Source organism: Mustela lutreola, chromosome 10 (assembly GCF_030435805.1).
Source record: "Mustela lutreola isolate mMusLut2 chromosome 10, mMusLut2.pri, whole genome shotgun sequence".
NCBI classification, from domain to species: Eukaryota; Metazoa; Chordata; class Mammalia; order Carnivora; family Mustelidae; genus Mustela; species Mustela lutreola.
In genome coordinates, this window is record NC_081299.1 from 65,258,922 (window position 1) to 65,280,405 (window position 21,484).

General features: G+C 40.8%; 1 protein-coding gene across 2 annotated transcripts in view; it reads left to right on the plus strand.

The window, feature by feature from the left end:
* Positions 1 to 21,484, plus strand: part of GIPC2 (GIPC PDZ domain containing family member 2) — an 82,617-nt gene that overhangs the window by 49,415 nt on the left and 11,718 nt on the right. For both annotated transcript variants that reach the window (XM_059135385.1, XM_059135384.1), the window contains exon 4: positions 16,590 to 16,696. In XM_059135385.1, the coding sequence (XP_058991368.1) occupies positions 16,590 to 16,696 (107 nt within the window). The remainder of the gene's footprint in view (positions 1 to 16,589; positions 16,697 to 21,484) is intronic.

A 21,484-nucleotide genomic window follows, 5' to 3' on the forward strand; every position in this document is an offset into this window, starting at 1 on the left:
TTCTCTTGGTTCTAATCTTATTTTTTTCTGTTTCCTTCCTTCCTGTGTTTTCTAGCATTATCATGAATGAACTGATTCAAATTCCTAGTCCTTCATGATTATCTGTCTCTCATTGCCTTGGATTCCTAGAGGAGAAAAGGACCAATGTAGGTGAGGCCGAATGTTCTGGTCTCTGTGATCAGACAGGCCATCTAGGCTGAAGTGAAGTCATTTCTAGGATTTTACCAAAAGCTGTTGAAATAGCCATACACTCTAGTAGTTTGTCATTTCCTTACCAACTTCCCTAAAGATTTCACCTGGGGAGTCATGTGGACTGTGTCCTAAAATGCAAGTAGTAGTTTGGTTGGTTGCTTTGGAATGGTATAACAAGGATGATGAACATAACTTTCAGCCGTGGAAAGGGAAATCTTTACAGCCTGCTCCTATTTGCATATTTTTGGTCCACCACCAGTCACATTCCACTTCCAGGAGCCATTATGTGAGCTAAGATTCTTTGAGAGGTATAGAATAAATGCTTCCCAGGTTAATGAAAGGGCATTTTTTTGGGTAGACTATCAAGTAGGTCTCAGAAACAAAGACTGTGTCAGTCATGCCTTGGGAAGGTCAGGAATAAAGGCTATTTCAGGCATGTATGAACCAGGCACCTTTCATGGCCCTGGCCTGATTTACTCCTTCCCGTTATTTCCTTTCTTTATACCACTTCACTTAGGATTCAAATTCCTGGGAGAGCAGGGGAAACTGATTAGGTCATGTCCCATCTTGATAATGGGGAGGCAGGCATGGTTAATAGGGCCACCAAAATCATGCAGAACAGTGAGGGAGAAGTTTCCTTTTGGGTAGGAAAAAAGTAGCAGATGTCTTTTTTTTTGACATTTCTCCTAAGTTAATATACCTTGTTTAGTTGGTTTTCTCTTGACTTTGAGTCTGGCTGTATGCATGCATGATACTGTCAGTCTGGATATATCAGAATGGATCTGGAGGGAGGCAGGGTATTGTCAGCTGGCTTTGGGTGTCTGGTCTTACAGATTTTTTTTTCCCTGTTTGTGTTGGGTGCTGCGTAAATGGCATTTTGGCAATGGACTCTCTGGAGGTACTGATAGCATTAAGTTTTTAAAAGATTTTATGTAATCTCTACACCCAACATGGGACTTGAACTTACAACTCTGAGATCAAGAGTTACATGTTCTACTGACAGAGCCAGCCAGGCTGTATCAGGCTTTCTTTAAGGCAGAGTAAAAGCCACGTTTTTCTTGGTGCTGGCCACCAGATTTGGAAAGGACAACAATCCAGATTGGGTCAATACTCCTGGGATGGTCTTTCATTTATATCACCCTCAAGAAGATTCTTGAGAATCTTCTGTGTTCCATGTGCTCCATTAGGCCCAGTGGATACTAAAAAAGAAGACTAAACCATAGCTACTGCCTTTTGAGGAGCTCACAGTTTAGCAGAAGGCTGTTATTGACTGAATTGTGCCCTCCTAAAATTCATGTGTTGAAGTCCTAATCTCCACTACCTCAGAATGTGACTGTATTTGGAGATAAGTTCTTTAAGGAGGCATGAAGTTAAAATGAGATCATTAGGGTGGGCCCTGATCCAATGAGACTGATCTAAGAGGAGAAAATTTGGATACACATACACATAGCAGGAGAATGCCATGTGACCATGTAGACCTCTATAGACCAAGGAGAGAGGTCTTAGAAGAAAGCAACCCTGGGGGATGACTGGATCTCTAGAACAGAGGAAATAGATTTCTTTTGTTTAAGTCATGTGGTCCTTTGTGGCAGCCCTAGGAAACTAACATAGAGGCCATCAGGCTTAAAGAAAAATCACAGTGTAAATTCTTTGACTGTGGCAGTATGAGTTCCCTAATAACCTAGAAGGTATAGATGGAATGTTTTAGCTGTCCTTGGCCTTGGATATATGGCAGGAACATACTGATGTTTTCATTGAATAAATATTTGAGGAGTTAGTACATGCTAGTCTTAGAGTATTCGTTTTTTGGAGTAATAAGAGTTTCTTGAACATCTACTGTATTCCATCACCATACTACCTGCCTGGTATATCACATGAATAAGAACTAGTCCCTGCCTTCAAGAAGCTCCTATCTAGTGGGAGGAGATGAATATGAAAAGAAATTCAGGGTCACCTGGGTGGCTCAGTGGGTTAAAGCCTCTACCTTCGGCTCGGGTCATGATCCCAGGGTCCTGGGATTGAGCTGCACATTGGGCTCTCTGCTCAGCAGGGAGTCTGCTTCCTCCTCTCTCTCTCTGCCTGCCTCTCTGCCTGCTTGTGGTCTCTGTCAAATAAATAAATCTTAAAAAAAAATTCAATAAAGAGAATTAGTGGTGCTAACATGTACTAGAGGCATAAACGTTGGCCACATCAAGTCAACCTAAGGAGTTGAGGAAAAGCTTTCAGGAGAAAAGATTTGAGCTGGATCTTAAGAGGTGTGGTCAGTGAACAAATTAGGGAAGGTGGTCCCAGGGCGAGGGAGTAGGAATAGAATAAGCAAAGGTGTAGAGGTGTATAGCAGTATCCTGTGTTTGGGAATACCACGTATGTCTGTATGATTGGAATAGAGGTTCTAGGTGATTGTGTGGCAAGAGATGAAGCTCAAGGTCAGTAGAGACCAAATAATCAAGAGCCTTATATGTGACGATAAAGAGTGGGCAATGAAGGGGTTTAAGCCGGTGGATGATACTTGGCTTTTAGAGAGAGAGTTTGGAGACTATGTCACATGTGATGTTTATAAGCTCAGGTGGCCAAGGAAATCCTTGAAGATTCTATTGTGTAGGTTGAGGAGAGAGAAGATGAAATCCTAAATGAAGGCAGTAGCGTAGGTTTAGACGTGAGAAACAGATTGGAGGAATAGACAGTGGTGTGCTGGAGCCATTTGTATACATCTTTTCCAAACTCCATGTTCAGTGACCTCATGTTAGGGGCTTGAAATTGGCTGTGGTGGCTTGTTTATATCACAGACACAGAGAGTACAGCAAATTTGATTTTTAATTTTTTTCCTGGAGAGCTGATGGTTACACATTTATTTGCATACCACTGAATATTAAGAAGGTAGAGTTGGAAGTTTGGAATATTAAGAAGGTGGAGTTGTAAATTCATTGAATGTAGAAGTAAAATAGATTTCAAATGATGACCCACAGATTTGTGGCTTGGGTGAGGAATGGAATGGAGTGCTTTTCTTTAAGATGAGGAAAACTGGAAGAGAAATAGGTTTGGGTGAAGACTTAGAAAAGAGACACTGTACTTACAATATAATTTTAGGTCTGCTGAGTTTGACATCTGTGAGAGAATTTAGTTGGAAATGTGTAAGAGGTAGACAAGTGTCAGAGAACTAGAGCCTAGGGAATGGGATTTATGAGTAATTTGAAGCTGTGGAAATCTGATCACTCAGAATAGTAAGAAAAAGACCAAGCCTGGAGTTGTGGAGGAAGCCCACCATTAAGGAGAAGAAAGAGGAGGAGCCTGCATAGTGAGGAACGGCCAGACACAGAAGAGACAGCCTCTGGATGGCCTTTTCCCAAGCACTCAAGGACCTATTACTTGTCCCAAGAGCAGGTGCTTTAATTCACTACAGGTTTCCTAAGTTGGTGACAGGCTCTGAGGGAGAAATAAAGGCTGCTTTAAGACACACCCTCAGATTGTCCTGTGTTGATCAGAGTTTATATCACTGTTTTTCATCTAGTGGATCTCAATCTTTGTGTTTAAAACAGGGAGTAGAATTGAAAACTTCATAGTGCTTTGTGCATAGTAAGGGTAGGTTACAGTGTACATAAAAGTTACATGTGTTTTTGTATATTTGTGTTCCATATATATGTGTGTGCATCTGTATAATTGTGTTATGATATAATGTATATATTTCCCATCGTGAGTCATAGCAAAAAATAAAATTTGGAAGCCACTGGTTTAAATGATTCCCTTGTTAAAAATTTGTAGTTTGGGAAATCTTTCCCATACCTAACATGCTTTCTCCTGGTCAGCTGCTTTCTGATCCAAATTCTCCCCCTTCTAGCCATGAGTTGATGGCAGCCTTCCCAGTCCTTATCAAGTATCGGGTGGAATGTCTCTGGTGGTATTTTTTTTAGGGCATGGCTCACTTCCTTTCCCTTTTGCCAATGAAAAGGAACATGTCTCCACAATGAGCTCAACCTTGCAGGGTTTGCCCTGTAAACCTACACTTTCCCAAGGCCATGAAAACCCACCCTTCTTAACTTAAACTCTAGGACCAGACTAGTTCAACTGGTTTGTTTCCTGTGAGGACTTTTAATTGCAGAAAAATAACTATTAAATCTATGAAACTTAGGCTGTTTTACTTGGATGAGTCTGTATTTATCCTGGAGAAGTTCTTTTGTTTGTAAGTGTTGCCCTTTATGGAAAGATGTTTATAGGAGGAGACCCAAAATATTTTTGTAAATTGTTTCCAAAATCCAAGGGAGTTGAAAGAAAAAGTTTACCTCCTAAAATGTTGGTAGTCTTTATTTTGGGGTTAGATTTTGTAATAGAACTCTGGACTATGTCTTCTTTTAGAGGATTCATTTCTGTGCTATGTGTCTATTGGAATAGGATGTTCAGTATGTGAAGTACGTCTGAGTCCTTTGAGTCATTCACAGCTGGAAAACTCGGACCTCATCTTCGTGATTCAGCTCAATGATATACTTGTTTTCAAAGATGAAATCTATTTTATATCAAGAGAGAAACTTTGGCTTCTAAGTTTTAGATGACTTTTTAGATAGAAAGTATTAAATATTTGAAAAGTCTATTTTTCATGCTATTTCTAGTGAGAAAGTTTCAACCAACAAATATGTTTTGTGCCTTTTCATGTATACTGAATTCTACAAAATATACTGGGGAATATGATAAAAGTTACTAAAGAAGAAGAAAGGAAAAGTAGTTAAGTGTATAGACTCTGTCCTATATGGGTTGTGTGATAATGTGGCATTGGATGAATTACTTAAACTTTCTGTGGCTTGGTTTCTTCATACCAAAAGAGAAAATGGTAATAGTATTTATCACATTGAGGATTAAATGATTAAACACACACAAAAAATCATAGATTAATTTGTGACACAGGGTACTGTTCAATAAAAGTGTTATTACTCTTATTATGAAGGTGTAGCCTTTCTTGAAGTTGTTCATGAAGAGCAGTGCAGGTGAGTTGGTTAGCAAGTATTTGTTGGGAAATCTGGCACGGTTCCAGATCACATCTCCTATCAAATATGTCCTAATAGTAGCTACCCGCCATTCTGTCTTCTAAGTACTTTCTAAGTAGAAATTCATGTAATCCTTTCACCCATGCTAAAAGATTTAGCCATTTGTTTAAGGTTTCAGAGCCAGCTAGTGCGTGACCGAGGCAGGCTTCTAACCCATGCAGGGAACTTTCAGAGCCAGCTCTCTAACAGCTGTTTTGGATAAGTCTGTATGTTTGCTGTCCTCAAGGAGCTTAAAATTTATATAAGGATGTAGGTACATTAAGAATCATGTAATTCTATTAATTACAGTAATAGCTGCCATTTATTGAATGCTTATAAGAAGCAATAAAGAGCATAGACTCTGAGACAAATTGCTTGGGTGTAATTCCTGTCTCTGCTGCTTATTACCTATGTGATTTTGGACCACTTACTTCCTCTGTTCCTGTTTCCTTATCCATAAAGTGTTGTGAGGATTAAATGAGTTAATATATGTAAAACACTTAAAATAGTGCTTGGCACATGGTGCTGTATAAATGTAAGTCATTCCTTAATAGGACTACTGTTAAGGTCTGTTTTAATCCTCCTGCCTTACCCGAGAGGGATTTTTCAGATAAGACTGAGACTTTGGGCTGTTAAATACTTTGCTGAGGTCACCCAGTGGTGGACAGGAAGTACAAGTATGGTACTTCATTCCTGTTTGTTCCTGAGGCTTGTAGTCTTTTTTTTTTTTTTTTTTTTGAAGATTTTTATTTATTTATTTGACAGGCAGACATCACAAGTAGGCGGGGGGAGAGAGAGAGAGAGGTGGAAGCAGGCTCCTCACTGAGTAGAGAGCCCGATGTGGGGCTCGATCCCAGGACCGTGAGACCATGACCCGAGCTGAAGGCAGAGGCTTAACCCACTGAGCCACCCAGGCGCCTCATGACGCATGTATTCTTAACAGCATATGGCACTGACTCTCTAGAATACGATGTGAGCTAGGACATGTACTGTCTGTATGACTTAAACAAAGTGTGCTTCAGCTGAGAGCAGAGCTGACTTCTCCATGACTGGGAAGTGTTCTAAAGCTTAGAGAGTGCTGGGGGCTGGAAGAAATGGTAAGATTGGGACGATACTTTCCCAAAGAGAAAGCCATGGTTTTCAGTAGGTCTCAACAGTACCAGGAGACAGTGTCCTATTTCCATGGAACTCCCCACGAGAGGTGACAGGACAGTCTTAAGAACTGTGCACAGGGGTGCCTGGGTAGCCAGTGGGTTAAAGCCTCTGCTTTCGGCTTAGGTCATGGTCTCAGGGTCCTGGGATCGAGCCCTGCATTGGGCTCTCTGCTCAGCAGGGAGCCTGCTTCCCTTCTTCTCAAATAAATAAAATCTTAAAAACAAAACAAAACTGTGCACAGCCTTGCAATCTGAGGTGAAGGACACCTGTGTCCTGGGCTTGGGTTGCAAGTGGACCCATTGAATTGGACATAGAGTTTCAGAGTAGGGTTTGCATTGGATTGAGCATATTAGCCCTCTTGTTCCTCAGAGAGGAAGATAGATTTACATAACAAAAAGCCAGTTTCTCACCAAGCCTTGAGTGGGGGACTCAAAGTTTGGTTCAATCTGACATTTCTTATACCCAGAATTGTGGAGTAAAATTTTAAATCCATTTTTTTTCCAGAAATTTAAATTGGTGTTCAGAGGAGGGAAAGATAGGAGTAGGCTGGACTCATTGAGAAAGATTCCTAGAGAAGATTGCATTTGAACTTGACCTTGGTAGATAAAGAAAAGTATAGACAAGGAGGGTTTTCTGGGGGAAGCGTTCAGGACAGTGAAGAGGTTGTAGGAATTGGAGCAAATCAGATTGCAAAAGCAGTTTCTGGGTTCTTTTTCTTTAATTTTTAAATTTAAGTTCAATTTAACTAATATACACTGTAGTATTTCAGAGGTAGAATCTAGTGATTTATCAGTTGCATACAACACAAGGTGCTCATCACTTCAAGTGCCCTCCTGACACAGAGGGAGACAAATGATGGGAGACTTTTTTTTTTTTTTTTTAAGATTTTATTTATTTGACAGACAAGGAGAGAAAGAGAACATAAGCAGGGGGAGTGGGAGAGGAAGAATCAGGCTTCCCGCTGAGCAGGGAGCCCGATGTGGGACTTGATCCCAGGACCCTGGGCTTATGATCTGAGCTGAAGGCAGACACCTAAAGACTGAGCCACCCAGGCACCTTATAGGCAGTAGGCTGAGGGTTGCTGGAAGGGAGGTGGGTGAGCGGATGGAGTGGTTGGGCTTTTTAAAGAAGAGCTCCAAAAACTAGGTGGGGAATCTGAGCTTGTTTTTGAGCCCAATACGGAGTCATTTAGGTATTAGAACTGAAGAATGATACGATGAAGTAGATTTTTAGGGAATTAAGCCTAGAAAAACAATGTGACCATACTTTATAGAGGAGAAACTGTAGCAGGCTCCTGTATCAGTGCCTGAGTGAGGGATAAGGGCTGGGATTAGAGGCAGCAACAGGAGTTTGGAGGAAAGAAAAAAGCCCGAGTAATATTGCCAAGGCAGAAATGGCAGTTAGGGGGTGGACCTATGCTGCTTAAAGGAGAAGAGTGAAGAGAAGAGCGTGCTGAGAAGCAAACGTCACTCCCAAGATGTCTATCCTCGGAGCCCCTGTAATAAGAGTGATCAGAAATGTGGTGGTTTGGATGTGGAAATTGTTTGGGGGCAAGTCAGTGAGAGATGTTCAGCTTTTGATATTTTGCATTTTATCTGACAATGGCACTCTCTTTCATGTATTTTTTTTTTTTTTTTTGGCAAAGGTTTAAAGTCTTCACAATGATAAATTGGGGGGATAGAACATGCCATTTAATCATTTTTTTATGTCGTAGTTTGTTCTGTCCTTCTCTCCAGCTAGATGTGGTTTGGCATTTACCACAAAGTAACTATGGGAGAAGATAAATGAGGAGCTAAGTTCTGTTTTATTGGGGGTGTGGCAGATGTGTTAGATGAATACTGAGTGTAACTGATAAATGTGTTTTCAGCTGAATAAAGACTCAGGCTAAATATGTACTCTTTCCATTCTAGTTGTAAACTGTCATTAAAAGAAAATTTATTGGGGGTGCCTGGGTGGCTCAGTGGGTTAAAGCCTCTGCCTTTGGCTCGGGTCATGGTCCCAGAGTCCTGGGATCGGACCCCACATCGGGCTCTCCGCTCCTTGGGGAGCCTGCTTTCTCCTCTCTCTCTGCATGCCTCTCTGCCTACTTGTGATCTCTGTCTGTCAAATAAATAAATAAAATCTTTACAAAAAAAACCAAAAGTAAAAAATAAAGCAAATTAAAAAAAAATAAAACTTATTAAATGCTGACATATTTAATTGAGAAAAGAAAAATTATAATCCACAATACTAAGAACTGTGTAATCTGTTATCCCAGACACTAACGCTAAACAGTGATTGGTTTCTTAGAACTATAAAGTTTCAGGAGCATTTGGAGTTAACAACAACCATGAATAGAAGCCATAACTGTTTTCAACTGGTCTTTTTTTTTTTTTTTTTTTTTTTTAAGATTTTATTTATTTATTTGACAGGGGGATAGAGAGTACAAGTAGACAGAGTGGCATGCAGAAGGAGAGGGAGAGCAGACCGAGCAGGGAGCCCCATACAGGGCTCGATCCCAGGACCTTGGGATCATGACCTGAGCTGAAGGCAGCTGCTCAACAGACTGAGCCACCCAGCAACCCCTGTTTTCAACTACTCTTAAACTTAGTAATAACAGTATAGGAGGAAGGGGGAAAAATGATGCTAAAATGTAAGTGGCTTCCTTAGTATGGCTGAATAATATGAATATAATGTAACTTATAAAATGAATATAATCTAACTTATTAGAAAAACAGCAATTATAGCAATAATACATATTCTGCCAGAGTATTTGTACAATGGGAGCTGTCATATAATTACAGGAAAATGGATCTAACAAATTGTGCTCAAAATTGTGGTAAGAGTATGTTTTCAGAAAAAGTTAGGCAGATTATCCCGTTTGTGTATGGAAAATGATTGATAAATGAAAAGGCAGATTATAAAAATAATGGATGGTAATATCCCATTTCTATAAAAATGATCTTTAAATATAGAAGAAAAATGAATTGCAGTGTATGTATATTGAAATTTAATGGTTTAGGTGGTGAGTTTGACTTCTTTCTTTAGGATTCTTGTATTTTTTTGCATATTTAATATAAAATAAGCATACTAACTTTCATAACCAGAAAATAATTATTTAGAAAAAGAGGATAACATTTCTGTCTAGGAAGTAGGGAAACTGAATCATTCTACTTTAATGGTTTTATAATTTTTAATTATAGGATTCTCATTTTTTAAAAAGATTTTATTTGAGAGAGTGTGCACATGAGAGAGAGAGAGAGTGTGTGTGTGTGTGTGTGCGCGTGCGTATGCACACGCACTCACTCAGGGACAGGGACAAGGGGCTGAGGGAGAGGGAGAAGCAGGCTCCCCCTGAGCAGGGAGAGAGAACTGGAAGTGGGGCTCTATCCCAGGGCCCTGGGATCATGATCTGAAATGAAGGCAGGTGCTTAACCCACTAAGCCACCCAGGTGCCCTGATTATTCTCATTTTAAACAGTTTTCTTTAATATTATAAATGGTTCTATGTTAGAAATGTGGTAGAATATTCCATTGTATTATTTTAAATTGATATTTCTAAAAAAAAAGTTTTATTTATTTATTTGGCAGAGAGAGAGAGAGAGAGAGAGAGAGATCACAAGTAGGCAGAGCAGAGAGAGAGGGGGAAAGCAGGCTCCCCCCTGAGCAGAGAACCCAATGCGGGGCTCGATCCCAGAACCCTGAGATCATGACCTGAGCTGAAGGCAGAGGCTTAACCCACTGAGCCATGCAGGTGCCCCAAGTATGTTTTTATAACTACTTTTCATACCTTTTTTTTGAAAGCTGGTAGAAAAATATGTAGTAAACCAGTAATAAAAGTAAATAATAACTCTTGATTTTTAAAAAATTCTTATGATAAAATCATACTGTGGAATAAAATAAATTTAAAAGGGTTAATGTCTTTTAGACAGCACTTAAGTTTTTTGCCCTCCTATTTTCCAATAGGAGGTTTGTAATTTCTTTTCTAACAAAGTCCCCTCTGGATTAAAGCTACAAACCTTCCCAGAGGTACACATTAATTTTTGCCTGTAATTTCAAAGAGTGTTAAAAACAAGGCTGAGTTTCTCTTAAATAACCTCCTAACTAAGGAACAAGATTTGGGTCACAGTTATTCCATTTCTCAAAAATGTCATGCACTGTTCAGTCTCCTCAAAGAAACAGTTAAGAGCAACTGTGTGTATGTGTGTGTGTGTTTGTGTGTGTGTGTGTACATGTGTTTTGTGGGGTTGGTTCATGGGTTGCCAGCCCTTTTGATCCAGTGGACAACTGTTGCCTTGTGAAGTAGGTTACTTCATTCTTTTTATCTGCCCAGCACCCTACCAACTGAATTATTCTAAAGGAGTCTGAGAAATGTTGAGAGGAAGGATACATGGGAAAGAGGGACGTACGGTTAAAATTTTAGATTCTGGGACACAAGCTAGATTTTAGCCAGTTGTGCCAAGAAGTGTGCGTTTGTGCATGTGTGAGTTGGGGTTTGGAAATAGGGTAGGGAGCACTTAGGCTGTTTACAGACAGTTCCATCTGTGTGTGTCTAAGCATTGGAGGGCCTGTTTAGAAGTTGCTTTACTGCTTAGACAGAATTCTGCATTGTGAGATGGCTTTTAGCTGGAGACCGTGGAAAACCTTCCAAGCTGGCTTGTGCAGAAAAGAGAATCTTATAAATCAATTGTCCATGAGTGATGCTGACATTAGTAAAACTCTGTGGGGCCTGTATAATGTGATCGGAACTCAGTTTCCTGCTCTTTTTTTTCTGCAGTGCTGCCTGAGGTATCTCTTTTATAATTCATGTATCATTTTTTTTTTTTTCATGTATCATTTTAAGGTTAGTTTGACACTGTATCCCAAGGTGGTGGTCAGCAACTGTTGGGACTGTGTGCTTCCTTATTCATGTAGAATAAAAAAGGAGAGTGTGCTTGTCTCATAATTTCTAGCAAAACTCCTCAGGTTCATTCTGGCTTACCTGACTTTGGTCACATGCCCACCCCTGAAATAGTGACTTGTGAGGAAGGGAATCCATTGGGTTTTCCATCCCTGAAGCTGGGAGCAGTTAGCTTCCCCTGAACCACAGTGATCCTCAAATAACTGAAAGATACTGAGAAAATGACCAATGGGGTGGACGCTGGAGGGGCTCCATATGGAGTGCCCCTATGAGGGGTGGGTCTAACCTCAGCCACTTTGGAGAATCTGAGTGGAGCTGTGGCATGGGCATGTGCTGTTTACACCCTCCTGTAAACTGAAGGTAGGGGGAAGGATAGTTTTATGGAAAAGATTAAATAGAATAAAAAAGAGACCTCTGTATTTGAAGTGACCTTTTCCTGAACATTCTTAGAAAACCAGTGCAAATACTTCCAATGCGGAGGGAGATCGGGAAGAGCAGATTTCTCCTCTCCAGACTGAAATGTATCAGCAGAAGCATTCTATAATACGAACAGGCCACTGGGCTGAGCACATTTTATACATTAGTCATGCGAATGTTTAAAACCATACCATATTTAGGTGTTTTTCTCATTTTCCGGATTAGGGCTTATTCAAGTTCACATAGTTTATAAACAGAAGTGGGTTTTAAACTCACATTTTCAGATTCTGAAGTCCATCTTGTTCCCTGAGCAAGTGTTGGATGTAGCTGAGTTTGCCTGTGCCCACCTCCTGTTGAAATCCTGGCTCTGTCCCTGCTTATGAAAGTGATGATCCGTATTCTATCCATACCCAGCTAGGGCCCTCATGGGACCAGAACAGACCTCATTCTGTGCAGAAGTATTCCCCACTGTGTCACCCTGGGTCAGTTGGGGATCTAGGCCATGTTGTATGTGCTCCTTCTGAAAACGGGGCTTTAGTTTCTGTCAGCCCTCTTATTTCTCTAGAGGTCAGGGTGGGACTAGAGACAGATCTCTTTCTGTCTTTTCTGCTTCCCATTTTCTCCACTTTACCTTGAAAATGCCACTTAAAATGGAATATAATAAAGAATGATACAAATGTGTATAAACATCTTATTTTAAAACCTATATATTCTTTTAGGGTTTTTTTTTTTTTTAAACATAAAACCCCCTTCTGGAGTGGAGGACACAAACTGGAGTTCTGTGAAGTCTTATAATTATAACCTTAATGCAAGCCTGTGGGTTCTGTTTCACTTTTTAAAAACTAGATATATGAAATGCTGAATGTTTAAAGATATTTTCCGTAATCTAGTGCTGTCTTGCCCACACCTAATTTTTTTTTTTTTTTTTTGATCTTGGCCTCATGGAATCTTTCCAAAGCAGTTAACCTACTTTTCCTAGCAATAATAACTCTTTGGTTCACATTTTTTTTTTTCATCGGGGCATGTACTTTTAAATTAAATTGCGTAATTAGAGTAACAGATACAATCTCCACAAAAGGGGCTGGAGAACAAATGTGACTGCTTCTTGGTGCCATCCACTTCAGCTATGTGAGCAGCCACACCCCACACGCTGTGTTTTGTGCCCTCCGTGACCAGCAGGTGGGTAGGATGTGTGCTTCAGCCGAGTGAGGAGCCCTGCATCTAGTGACTCCAGCCATCTGCGGGCTGGTTTCTAGTGTCTGCCTTATGAGCTTCATCCCTCTCCTCGCTTGGCCCCAGGAGAGGCCCCAGGTAAACTTGTTCATGGAAAGTGAAGGGACTGATTTAGGGCTTGGCCTGGTTGGTTAGACATGCTGAGGCCAGTACCCCAAAAGTAGGCCAGATGAGAGAGAAACATTCACAACCTTCAAAACACTCAGCACGGATGTACAGAACTTTTTTTTTTTTTTAATTTTATTTATTTATTTGACGGAGAGGGAGAGATCACAAGTAGGCAGAGCAGCAGGCAGAGAGAGAGGGGAAAGCAGGCTCCCTGCTGAACAGAGAGCCTGATTTGGGGCTCTATCCCAGGACCCTGAGATTATGACCTGAGCCAAAGGCAGAGGCTTAACCCACTGAGCCACTGAGGCGCCCCCAGAACTTGTATTTTTCCCCCTGTGCGTGAACAGGACCATCTAGCCTGTTTTCATGTATAAACTGGTTGATTTACATCCGTAAATCATAGGATCATAGAGAAACATGGCTTCTGTTTCCTCAGCTATGACGGCCAGGTTTCTGGAGCCTGGGCCAAGACAGAACTTAAAATTTAACTTTTGGTGCCACCAAGTGGTTGATTTTGAGATAACTACTATAATGGAGAAGGATGGTTTGACAAATAATGACTGAAAAAAAAGCTGGGGTGAATCAGCGAAGCATATAGGATTTTTAGGATAATGAGATGATTCTGGATGCTGTAGTCATGGTGGATCTAGGTCACGACATTTCCCAAACCCGCAGAATGTACAGCACCAAGAGTGAAGCCTACCGTAAACCGCAGACTTCAGGTAATGATGTGAGCGTAGGCCTGTTGATTGTAACAAATGTACCCCTGTGCTGGTGGACGGGGATAATGGGAGACGCTGTACATATGGGGGGGCAGAAGGTATATGGGAATTCTGTCTTTAAGTTTTGCTGTGAACCTACAATTGCCTTAAAAAAAATAAAGCTTATTAAAAAAAATCTTCCATTCTACATTTTCCCTTCTAGCTACTGGTGTTGCAAGTAAGAGCAAGGCAAGATAGAGCCGTCATCTGGGGGGTTGGCTAACTTCTCCAGCATTGATGACAGTCCCTTGATAGAGTTCCCACATTCCAGAGGCTGGGTGCTTAGTTTTGTAAATCTCAAAAACCTTTTATTTTTTTTTACTATTTCCAGAGTTGTTCAATTTTCCAGGGTTATATCATGCTCACTAAACTTCTAAGAAACTTGTTAAGTCAGAATGCTAGTGTAATACTTTACAATTAGAAATGTGTATGTCGTGGGAGACCAAAACACAGGTGTTAGCTGAACAGTTTATTTTCTACCCTATAGGAAATTTGTATGGGAAGACGGATTATACTGAGTAGGTTGCTTGGTGAAGTCACCGGGGTGGTGTGTGTGTGTCGTAGAGGGAGTGGGGGGTGTAAGGTTGTTTATCTTGAAGGTTAGTATCGTTAAGCTGAAGCTGCCTTTCTTTTCTTAAGATTTTATTTAATTGAAAGAAAGAGAGTGTGAGTGCACGCACAGGCAATAGCAGCAGGAGGGAGAAGCAGGCTCCCCGCTGAGCAGGGAGCCCAATGCAGGACTTGATCCCAGGACCGTGGGACCATGACCTGAGCAGAACGCAGACGCTTAACCTCAAGCTGAGACTGTCTTGAGCACTTTAGGTCTATGTGGGACTCAGAGCTGGGAATACGTTGTGGGCAGTGCTGATGACAGACTGACCTCATCTTTTCCTCTGGGCACTCTTCCGGAAACTCTGTGCAGAACATCTTGCTTCCATTAACTCGTTCTTCCCTCAGGGCATAGTATGACTGGCAGGGCAAATGCTGTGCACTTGCCAATAAAGCTTTAGTCTCTGGAGACTGTCTGAGCACCATAATTAGCATTAGCATCATTAGCCATCACTCAAAGGTTTTTGCTTGGGAAAACGGGTCTCTTTGTTGCGTTTTTGTTGATTTTTTATAGTAAAAATTTTAATTTTTTGTACATTTATAATGAATTGTATAGAAATTTTTATAATTTTAATATTCATTCTCAGAAGAAGACTTGTTTTATGTTTTGGTGATTGTTTCCCCAAATGCAGGTTAAAATTAATATGTAAAATCCTTAATCGCTTTGGAGTAGATTCCCAGTAGTAAAACAGTGCTTGCTGAAGGCTGGTATTATTCTGGGTTCTAGGTCAGTTAGAACACATTTCTGTGGTTCACTTGATGTCTGTCTTGAGACGTCTGTCTCACTATTTACTTGCATGTACCAGCGCGTCCTGTAGTTCCTCGTTGGAGCTCTATTATCTGCAGTTCTTGGTATGGCCTCTCCCTGCTCCCCATTTCTGTCCCTTGTCCCAAACTGCTGCCACATAGAGTCCTAGTACTCAGGGAATATTTGCAAAGTTATAAATTGGTAGCCAATAGCCAGATCTTTTACTTTTGCCAATATGTTGTTTTTAAAAGTTTGACTTATTTGACAAAACTTAAAAATGAGGAGATTCGTAGAGAACTCTGAGTATCCAGTTTCTTTGCATACATGTCCCTCCAGTTATGCAGGGCCTATGTTTCCCCAGGGCAGTGTGTTTTTGGAGTGGCCTAGAAAGGTCGTGAACCTTGGAGTTATCCTTGGGCCCCGCCCTACCTAGCCTTTCACTCATTTGTTACTACTTGGTCTTGGGGAAGGAGGTGACTCTTGGTGCATAGGAAAAATAAAAGACAACAGGCCTAAGGAAAGCAGTGGTTTTCCATGTATATTTTGCTTCCTGTTCTTTTGCCTGCCTTCTGAGGGGAATTCCTTCCTAACTTGGTCCTAGCCTCTATAGAATCCTGCTTCTCTCAGTATGACACCTCTGAATATGTCCCCTGTGGTTGCAAGAGGGACAGTGTTGGAGTGTCACTGGGAAAAGCATACAGACTTTGGTGTCACAAGACCTGGATTTGAATCCCTGCTCTGCTTCTTATGGAGTTCAATTTCCTTTTCAGTAAAAGGAGAGCTATAACTTATCTCCTGGGTTGATAGGAGTATTTTTTTTTTTAAAGATTTTTTTTTTAAATTTATTAGTTTGACAGAGAGAAATCACAAGTAGATGGAGAGGCAGCCAGAGATAGAGAGAGGGAAGCAGGTTCCCTGCTGAGCAGAGAGCCCGATGCGGGACTCGATCCCAGGACCCTGAGATCATGACCTGAGCTGAAGGCAGCGGCTCAACCCACTGAGCCACCCAGGCGCCCCTGGGTTGATAGGAGTATTAAATGGGATTTTGTATATAGAACGTCATGCAGAAGGTAGGTACTCAAACAGTGGCACCTCCATCCCTCTCTTCTATCAAAACATGACTTTTCCTTCTCCTGACCTTAAGGAAGTCTGGCTGAATTATTTGCCACTGTTCTCCTCTTCCTTTACACCCCTTTAATCTTATAATAAAGCTAACGTTCTATTCCTTATAATTTCCAGTCTTTCCTAACTGTACACTTCAAATCGTTACCTTTTCTTTTTGTAGCTGGACTGTATGTGGAATATAAGAATGATGGCAGGAGAATTTACTTTGTTTAGGAAATTATATAAGAAGGCATACCTTCTATCAGATCGCTAATTGTATATATAGTTTTATGATAGAAACTACATTTGTTTTTATAGCAATCTGTTGAAACTGAGTATACACACCTTTCTTCCTCCATTGTATGTTTATAGAAGTAGAGCCAAGGTCAAAAGCTGGAAAATCATCAGCAGAAAAAATTGGTACTGGAAGAGAGACACTTCGCCTGAGATCAAAGGGTTCTGCCTCCATGGAAGACATGGTAGGTTAGGTTTATTTAATTCCCATTCTGCTTGGAAATGTGTGGATGTTCATGTTTATTAGAGCTGTCAATAAAGGTAAAGCCACAAAGTTAAACAAAATACCATATACCCTATTAAAGTATGGACTTTAATTCATTGCCTACCTAAACAATGTGAAAGTTACTGAAAGCATTTAAGAAGGAAATGTAGAAAATAGATACAAGAGAAGAAATTAGGATGTATAGCCAACTTCAGCTATCTATTTTTTATTATCAGCAGAAAATGTTTGCTAGAATCTGTAAACATCTAGACTGGCTCAAAAACTTAACCAAAATGCTCTGAGGGCCAAGAGAAAGTCTCTGGGCCACCTATAGTAGCAGTCATAGTTAAGATTTTGATAGTGAAAGATATTCATGAACTCCAGTCTCCTCAGGTAAAACATTCTGTAGTCATCTTTGACTCTTCTCTTTCATGTTCCATGTCCCTTTCATTAACAAACCCTGGTGGGCCTACCTCCACAATAGACCAGAATCCAGCAACTTCTCACTATCTCTGCCCTCATCACTTTGGCCCAAGGCACCTACATCTTGTCCTGAATATTGCAGTCACTTGTATTTAGTCTTCCTGCGCTCACCCTTCCCTCTTTCCCTCTGTGCTCAGAACAATAGCCAGTATTAAAAAAACACAAGTGGTTACTTTTTTGTCTACACTCTCCAGTGGTTTCCCATGCCACTCAAGATAAAAGCTAAAGTTCTCAGAGTGACGAACATGATCTGACTCTGCATCTCTTCTCTGATCTAATTTCCTACCACTCTCCTCTTGGCTCACGCTGCTTCAGTCACATGGGTCTCCTTGCTGTCCCTAAATACTTTGGATGCATCACAACTCAGGGTCTCTGTACTGCTGTTCCCTCTAACTGAAAGCCTTGCCCATTTCAGGACATGGCTCTACTGACTTTTTGAGGTTTCTGTCCACATATCACCTTATCTAAAAGGCCTTTGAGTATCTTGCATAACTAGCAATTCCTGCCACCCTTCCCCCTGCCCAATCTTGCTTACCATTAATTTTCTTTAAAGCATTAAGCACAATAGGACATATTGTATCTTTGTTTCTTGTCTGTTTAGTTCCTTTGCTCACATCTTGTTCACTGCTGTCACCCCAGCACCTAGAACAGTACCCAACACATCAAAGGAATTCACGTCTTTGTTGAATTAATAAATGATGCATTTAAACTTGAGAAGAATAGAGTTTTGTGATTGACTCAGTTTTTGAGTGAAAAATGCCAAAAGGGGAATAGAGAAACGGAGGGAGGAAAGGTAGAAGGAGAAAACAGTAGGGGTTAAGGGAGACAGGGTGAGGACTCACGGTGGCAAGTGGCGGTCTGCTTAGCCAGTGAAGACAGTGGTGATGAAGCTGTCCTATAGGCAGAGGGGGTGTCAGGCCTGTGTCTGAGGCTAGGGAGTTCCTGTAGGCAGAGGGTACAATGCTAGACCTAGCTAGTTTTGTGTTCCTATTGTCCTGTGTTTTTAAACAAAACAATGTTTTTGAAAAAAAAAATTTGATTCCCCATGTTTTTGAAAAGCAGAAGAGTGAGACTGGTGAACAGTGAGACCATTTTCACAGAGCGGGATCCCAGAGCTTGTTGGGTGATGATGTCCAGGGTCAGTCATGGGGGTGGTTTGTTGGAACAGACACTCAAGGAACCATGAGGCTGAGGTTGTTTTGAATGTTTGAGTCAACCATTATGTTGTCAGCAGGGGAGAATCCAGAGGAGGACTCAGTTGCGTTCCTGGGTACTGGGTAGTTAAGTGAAGGGATTGACATGGAGGCAAGGAAGAGACCTAGGAGGACCAGAAGCGTTTTGCAAATGAGATATGAAGAGGTATGTGAAACACTCAGGGCAGGGACATCTGGCCAATCTGAGTCTCTACTTGCCTGGTGTCCTGCATACTCTGAGGCATATTGCTGCGTGAATGAATAAACCTGCGTAGAAGAAAGGACTCTGGAAGAGAATGGAAGAACAGTGAGAGGGGGCTGGCAGTGGGGAGCCAGGAGAATGCCCACTGCTTCCCATTCCAGGCTGGGAGGAACAAATGAAAGATCTTAAAACCACTTAAAGAGGTGGCAGAGGCCATGGGGAAAACTCCATGTTCCTTCAGAAGGCGGGTCATTGAATAGTTAGTATAATTGATATCTGTACAGCACCTGCTATGTATAAGGTGCTGGGGTGAGAAAGGGAAACTGAAGATCTCTCTGGGGAGGTAGGAAAGATTCATTTAAAGATAAACATCTAAAACACCATTCCTATTTGCATGGCCTGTTTCATTAAATAGGGTAAATGGAAGTAACTTGTAATAAAAGGAAAACGCTAGTTTGGTACTCATGTTAATTTTTTTGCAAATGACTTATCATCTAAAGAATTTATAGATTTGAAACAAGTCACCCTCTTATAACCCAGCACAAATCCTGAAAACTGTGGAAGAATTCCACCTGCATATCTCATAAATTATTCAGTATGTGTTTCTTGAGACAGACACAGTCCAGGTGCTGGTGATACAAAGATAAATAAAGACCTTGTTTCTCCTTTAAGGGGAAAGAGGTGTTGAAAGAAGCTTTTGAAAACCAGGGAATAGGTTTAATGTCACAGAGGAGGGCTGATCAGCTGCTGTCAGGGATGGGGGAAGAGAGAGAGGTGGGGAAATTTCCGTCCTGAAGAAATGATTGAGTTGATTAAAGATGGGGAGAAGAATGTTCTAGGCCTGAAACAATGATGGGCTTGGGGAACCTTGTGAGCGTCCATGGGATTGGAGTGTGGAGGGACCTGATGGGATGTGAGAGACCTGAGTCAGAATGGGAAAGATCTTGGAAATGGGGGAGCCATTTAAGAATTATGAGGAGAGCAGCATGGTCAGTTTTGCATTTTAGAAAAATCCCTTGGTTCTAGCAGATGGATTGTTAAGCAGGGTAGATTTGAGGGGGGTGAAGATTGCAGGCAGGGAGAAAAATTAGAAAACTTCTGCAAATACCAAAAAATGAGAGCTGAACCCAGGCAATCAGAATGTGAGTGGAGAAGAGGTGATGAGCTCAAGAGCTATTTAGGAGGTAAAATGATAACATATTGATGTTTGATTATGTATGCAAAGTACTGACGTTTGTTATGAGAACTTACAGTATGGCTGGTTGGATACAAAGGTGGACATCCAAGTTTCTTTGCATAACCAACTTGATTTATACAGCACATCCGAAATATACCATAAAGAAGGCAAGAGTGGTATATTGTACCTGTTACTGTTTTTAAGGCTTAGTTCTTAATTAAGAACATGAGAAAATTGTAATAAAATCCACAAGGAAATAAAAATTCACATTTATAATAAAAAATGCATATTTCTAATAAGTTTGGAGAACACAAAGCAACATGTATTTATAACAGTATTAAAAGTACTATGAATTTCTTACAAGCTAATCTTGAATTCTGCACTTGCACTGATAGTTGATTATTTCACATCTTTGGGTAATTTCTTTTTCAGCTAGGAAGCCATTTATTTTTATTTATTTATTTATTTTTTAAGATTTTATTTATTTTTTTGACAGACAGAGATCACAAACAGGCAGAGAGGCAGGCAGAGAGAGAGAGAGGAGGAAGCAGGCTCCCTGCTGAGCAGAGAGCCCGATGTGGGGCTTGATCCCAAAATCCTTGGATCATGACCTGAGCTGAAGGCGAGGCTTTAAACCACTGAGCCACCCTGCCGCCCCTAGCTAGGAAGCCATTTATAACCAAGTATTAAACTGAATGTAGAACCAGACTTTGCCAGCATTAAACTAAGATTTTCAAAGAATGATAAAATGCATCTAATTGTGCTTTTCACTGAAACCTTTAGTAATAGTTTTAGAAAGAACACAATTATTTTGGTACCATTAATACACAAAAATTACTTGAAAGTTTTTGTTGGGGTGCCTGGGTGGCTCAGTTGGTTGGGCATCTGACTCTTGATTTCAGCTCTGGTCATGATCTCAGGGTCATGAGATCAAGCCCTTCATTGGGCTCCATGCTCAGTGAAGAGTCTGCTTGTCCCTTTACCTCCCCCTCAGCCCCTCTGCTTGCTGTCTCTCTCTCTTTCAAATAAATAAAATCTTAACAATAACAAAAGGATTGTTTCATCATCTCATCCTTATAACATTTCTATTTTTTGTGTCTTTTTGTAATGTTTACAATATATAGTAATATGTATAGTTTATGAAAGATACATACTGTTAAAAAAACAATTTAAGGGACGCCTGGGTGGCTCAGTTGGTTAAGCGGCTGCCTTCGGCTCAGGTCGTGATCCCAGTGTCCTGGGATCGAGTCCCACATCGGGCTCCTTGCTCGGCGGGGAGCCTGCTTCTCCCTCTGACTCTGCCTGCCACTCTGTCTGCCTGTGCTTGCTCTCCCTCTCTCTCTCTCGGACAAATAAATAAATAAAATCTTAAAAAAAAAAAAAAAACAAAAAAAACAATTTAAGAAGGCGTGCCTGGCTGGCTCAGTCCATAGAGCATGCCGCCCTTCATCTTGGGGTTGTGAGTTCGAGCCCCACATTGGGCATAAAGCTTACTTTAAAAAATAAACAAATACAATAGAATGTTATTAAAATTAAAAAGAATCCTTAAAGAAGACAATTTACGTGATACAAACAAACTTTATTCATGATGTGAATAGTCTTGGAGAATTGCAAAATGGGGTAGAAGGCAAGAAGTTTTGATAGGATAAAGATTAAAGAACAAGTGAGGGGAAAATAGAAAATATTTGACTGGCTGGGGCCACATAGTGGGTC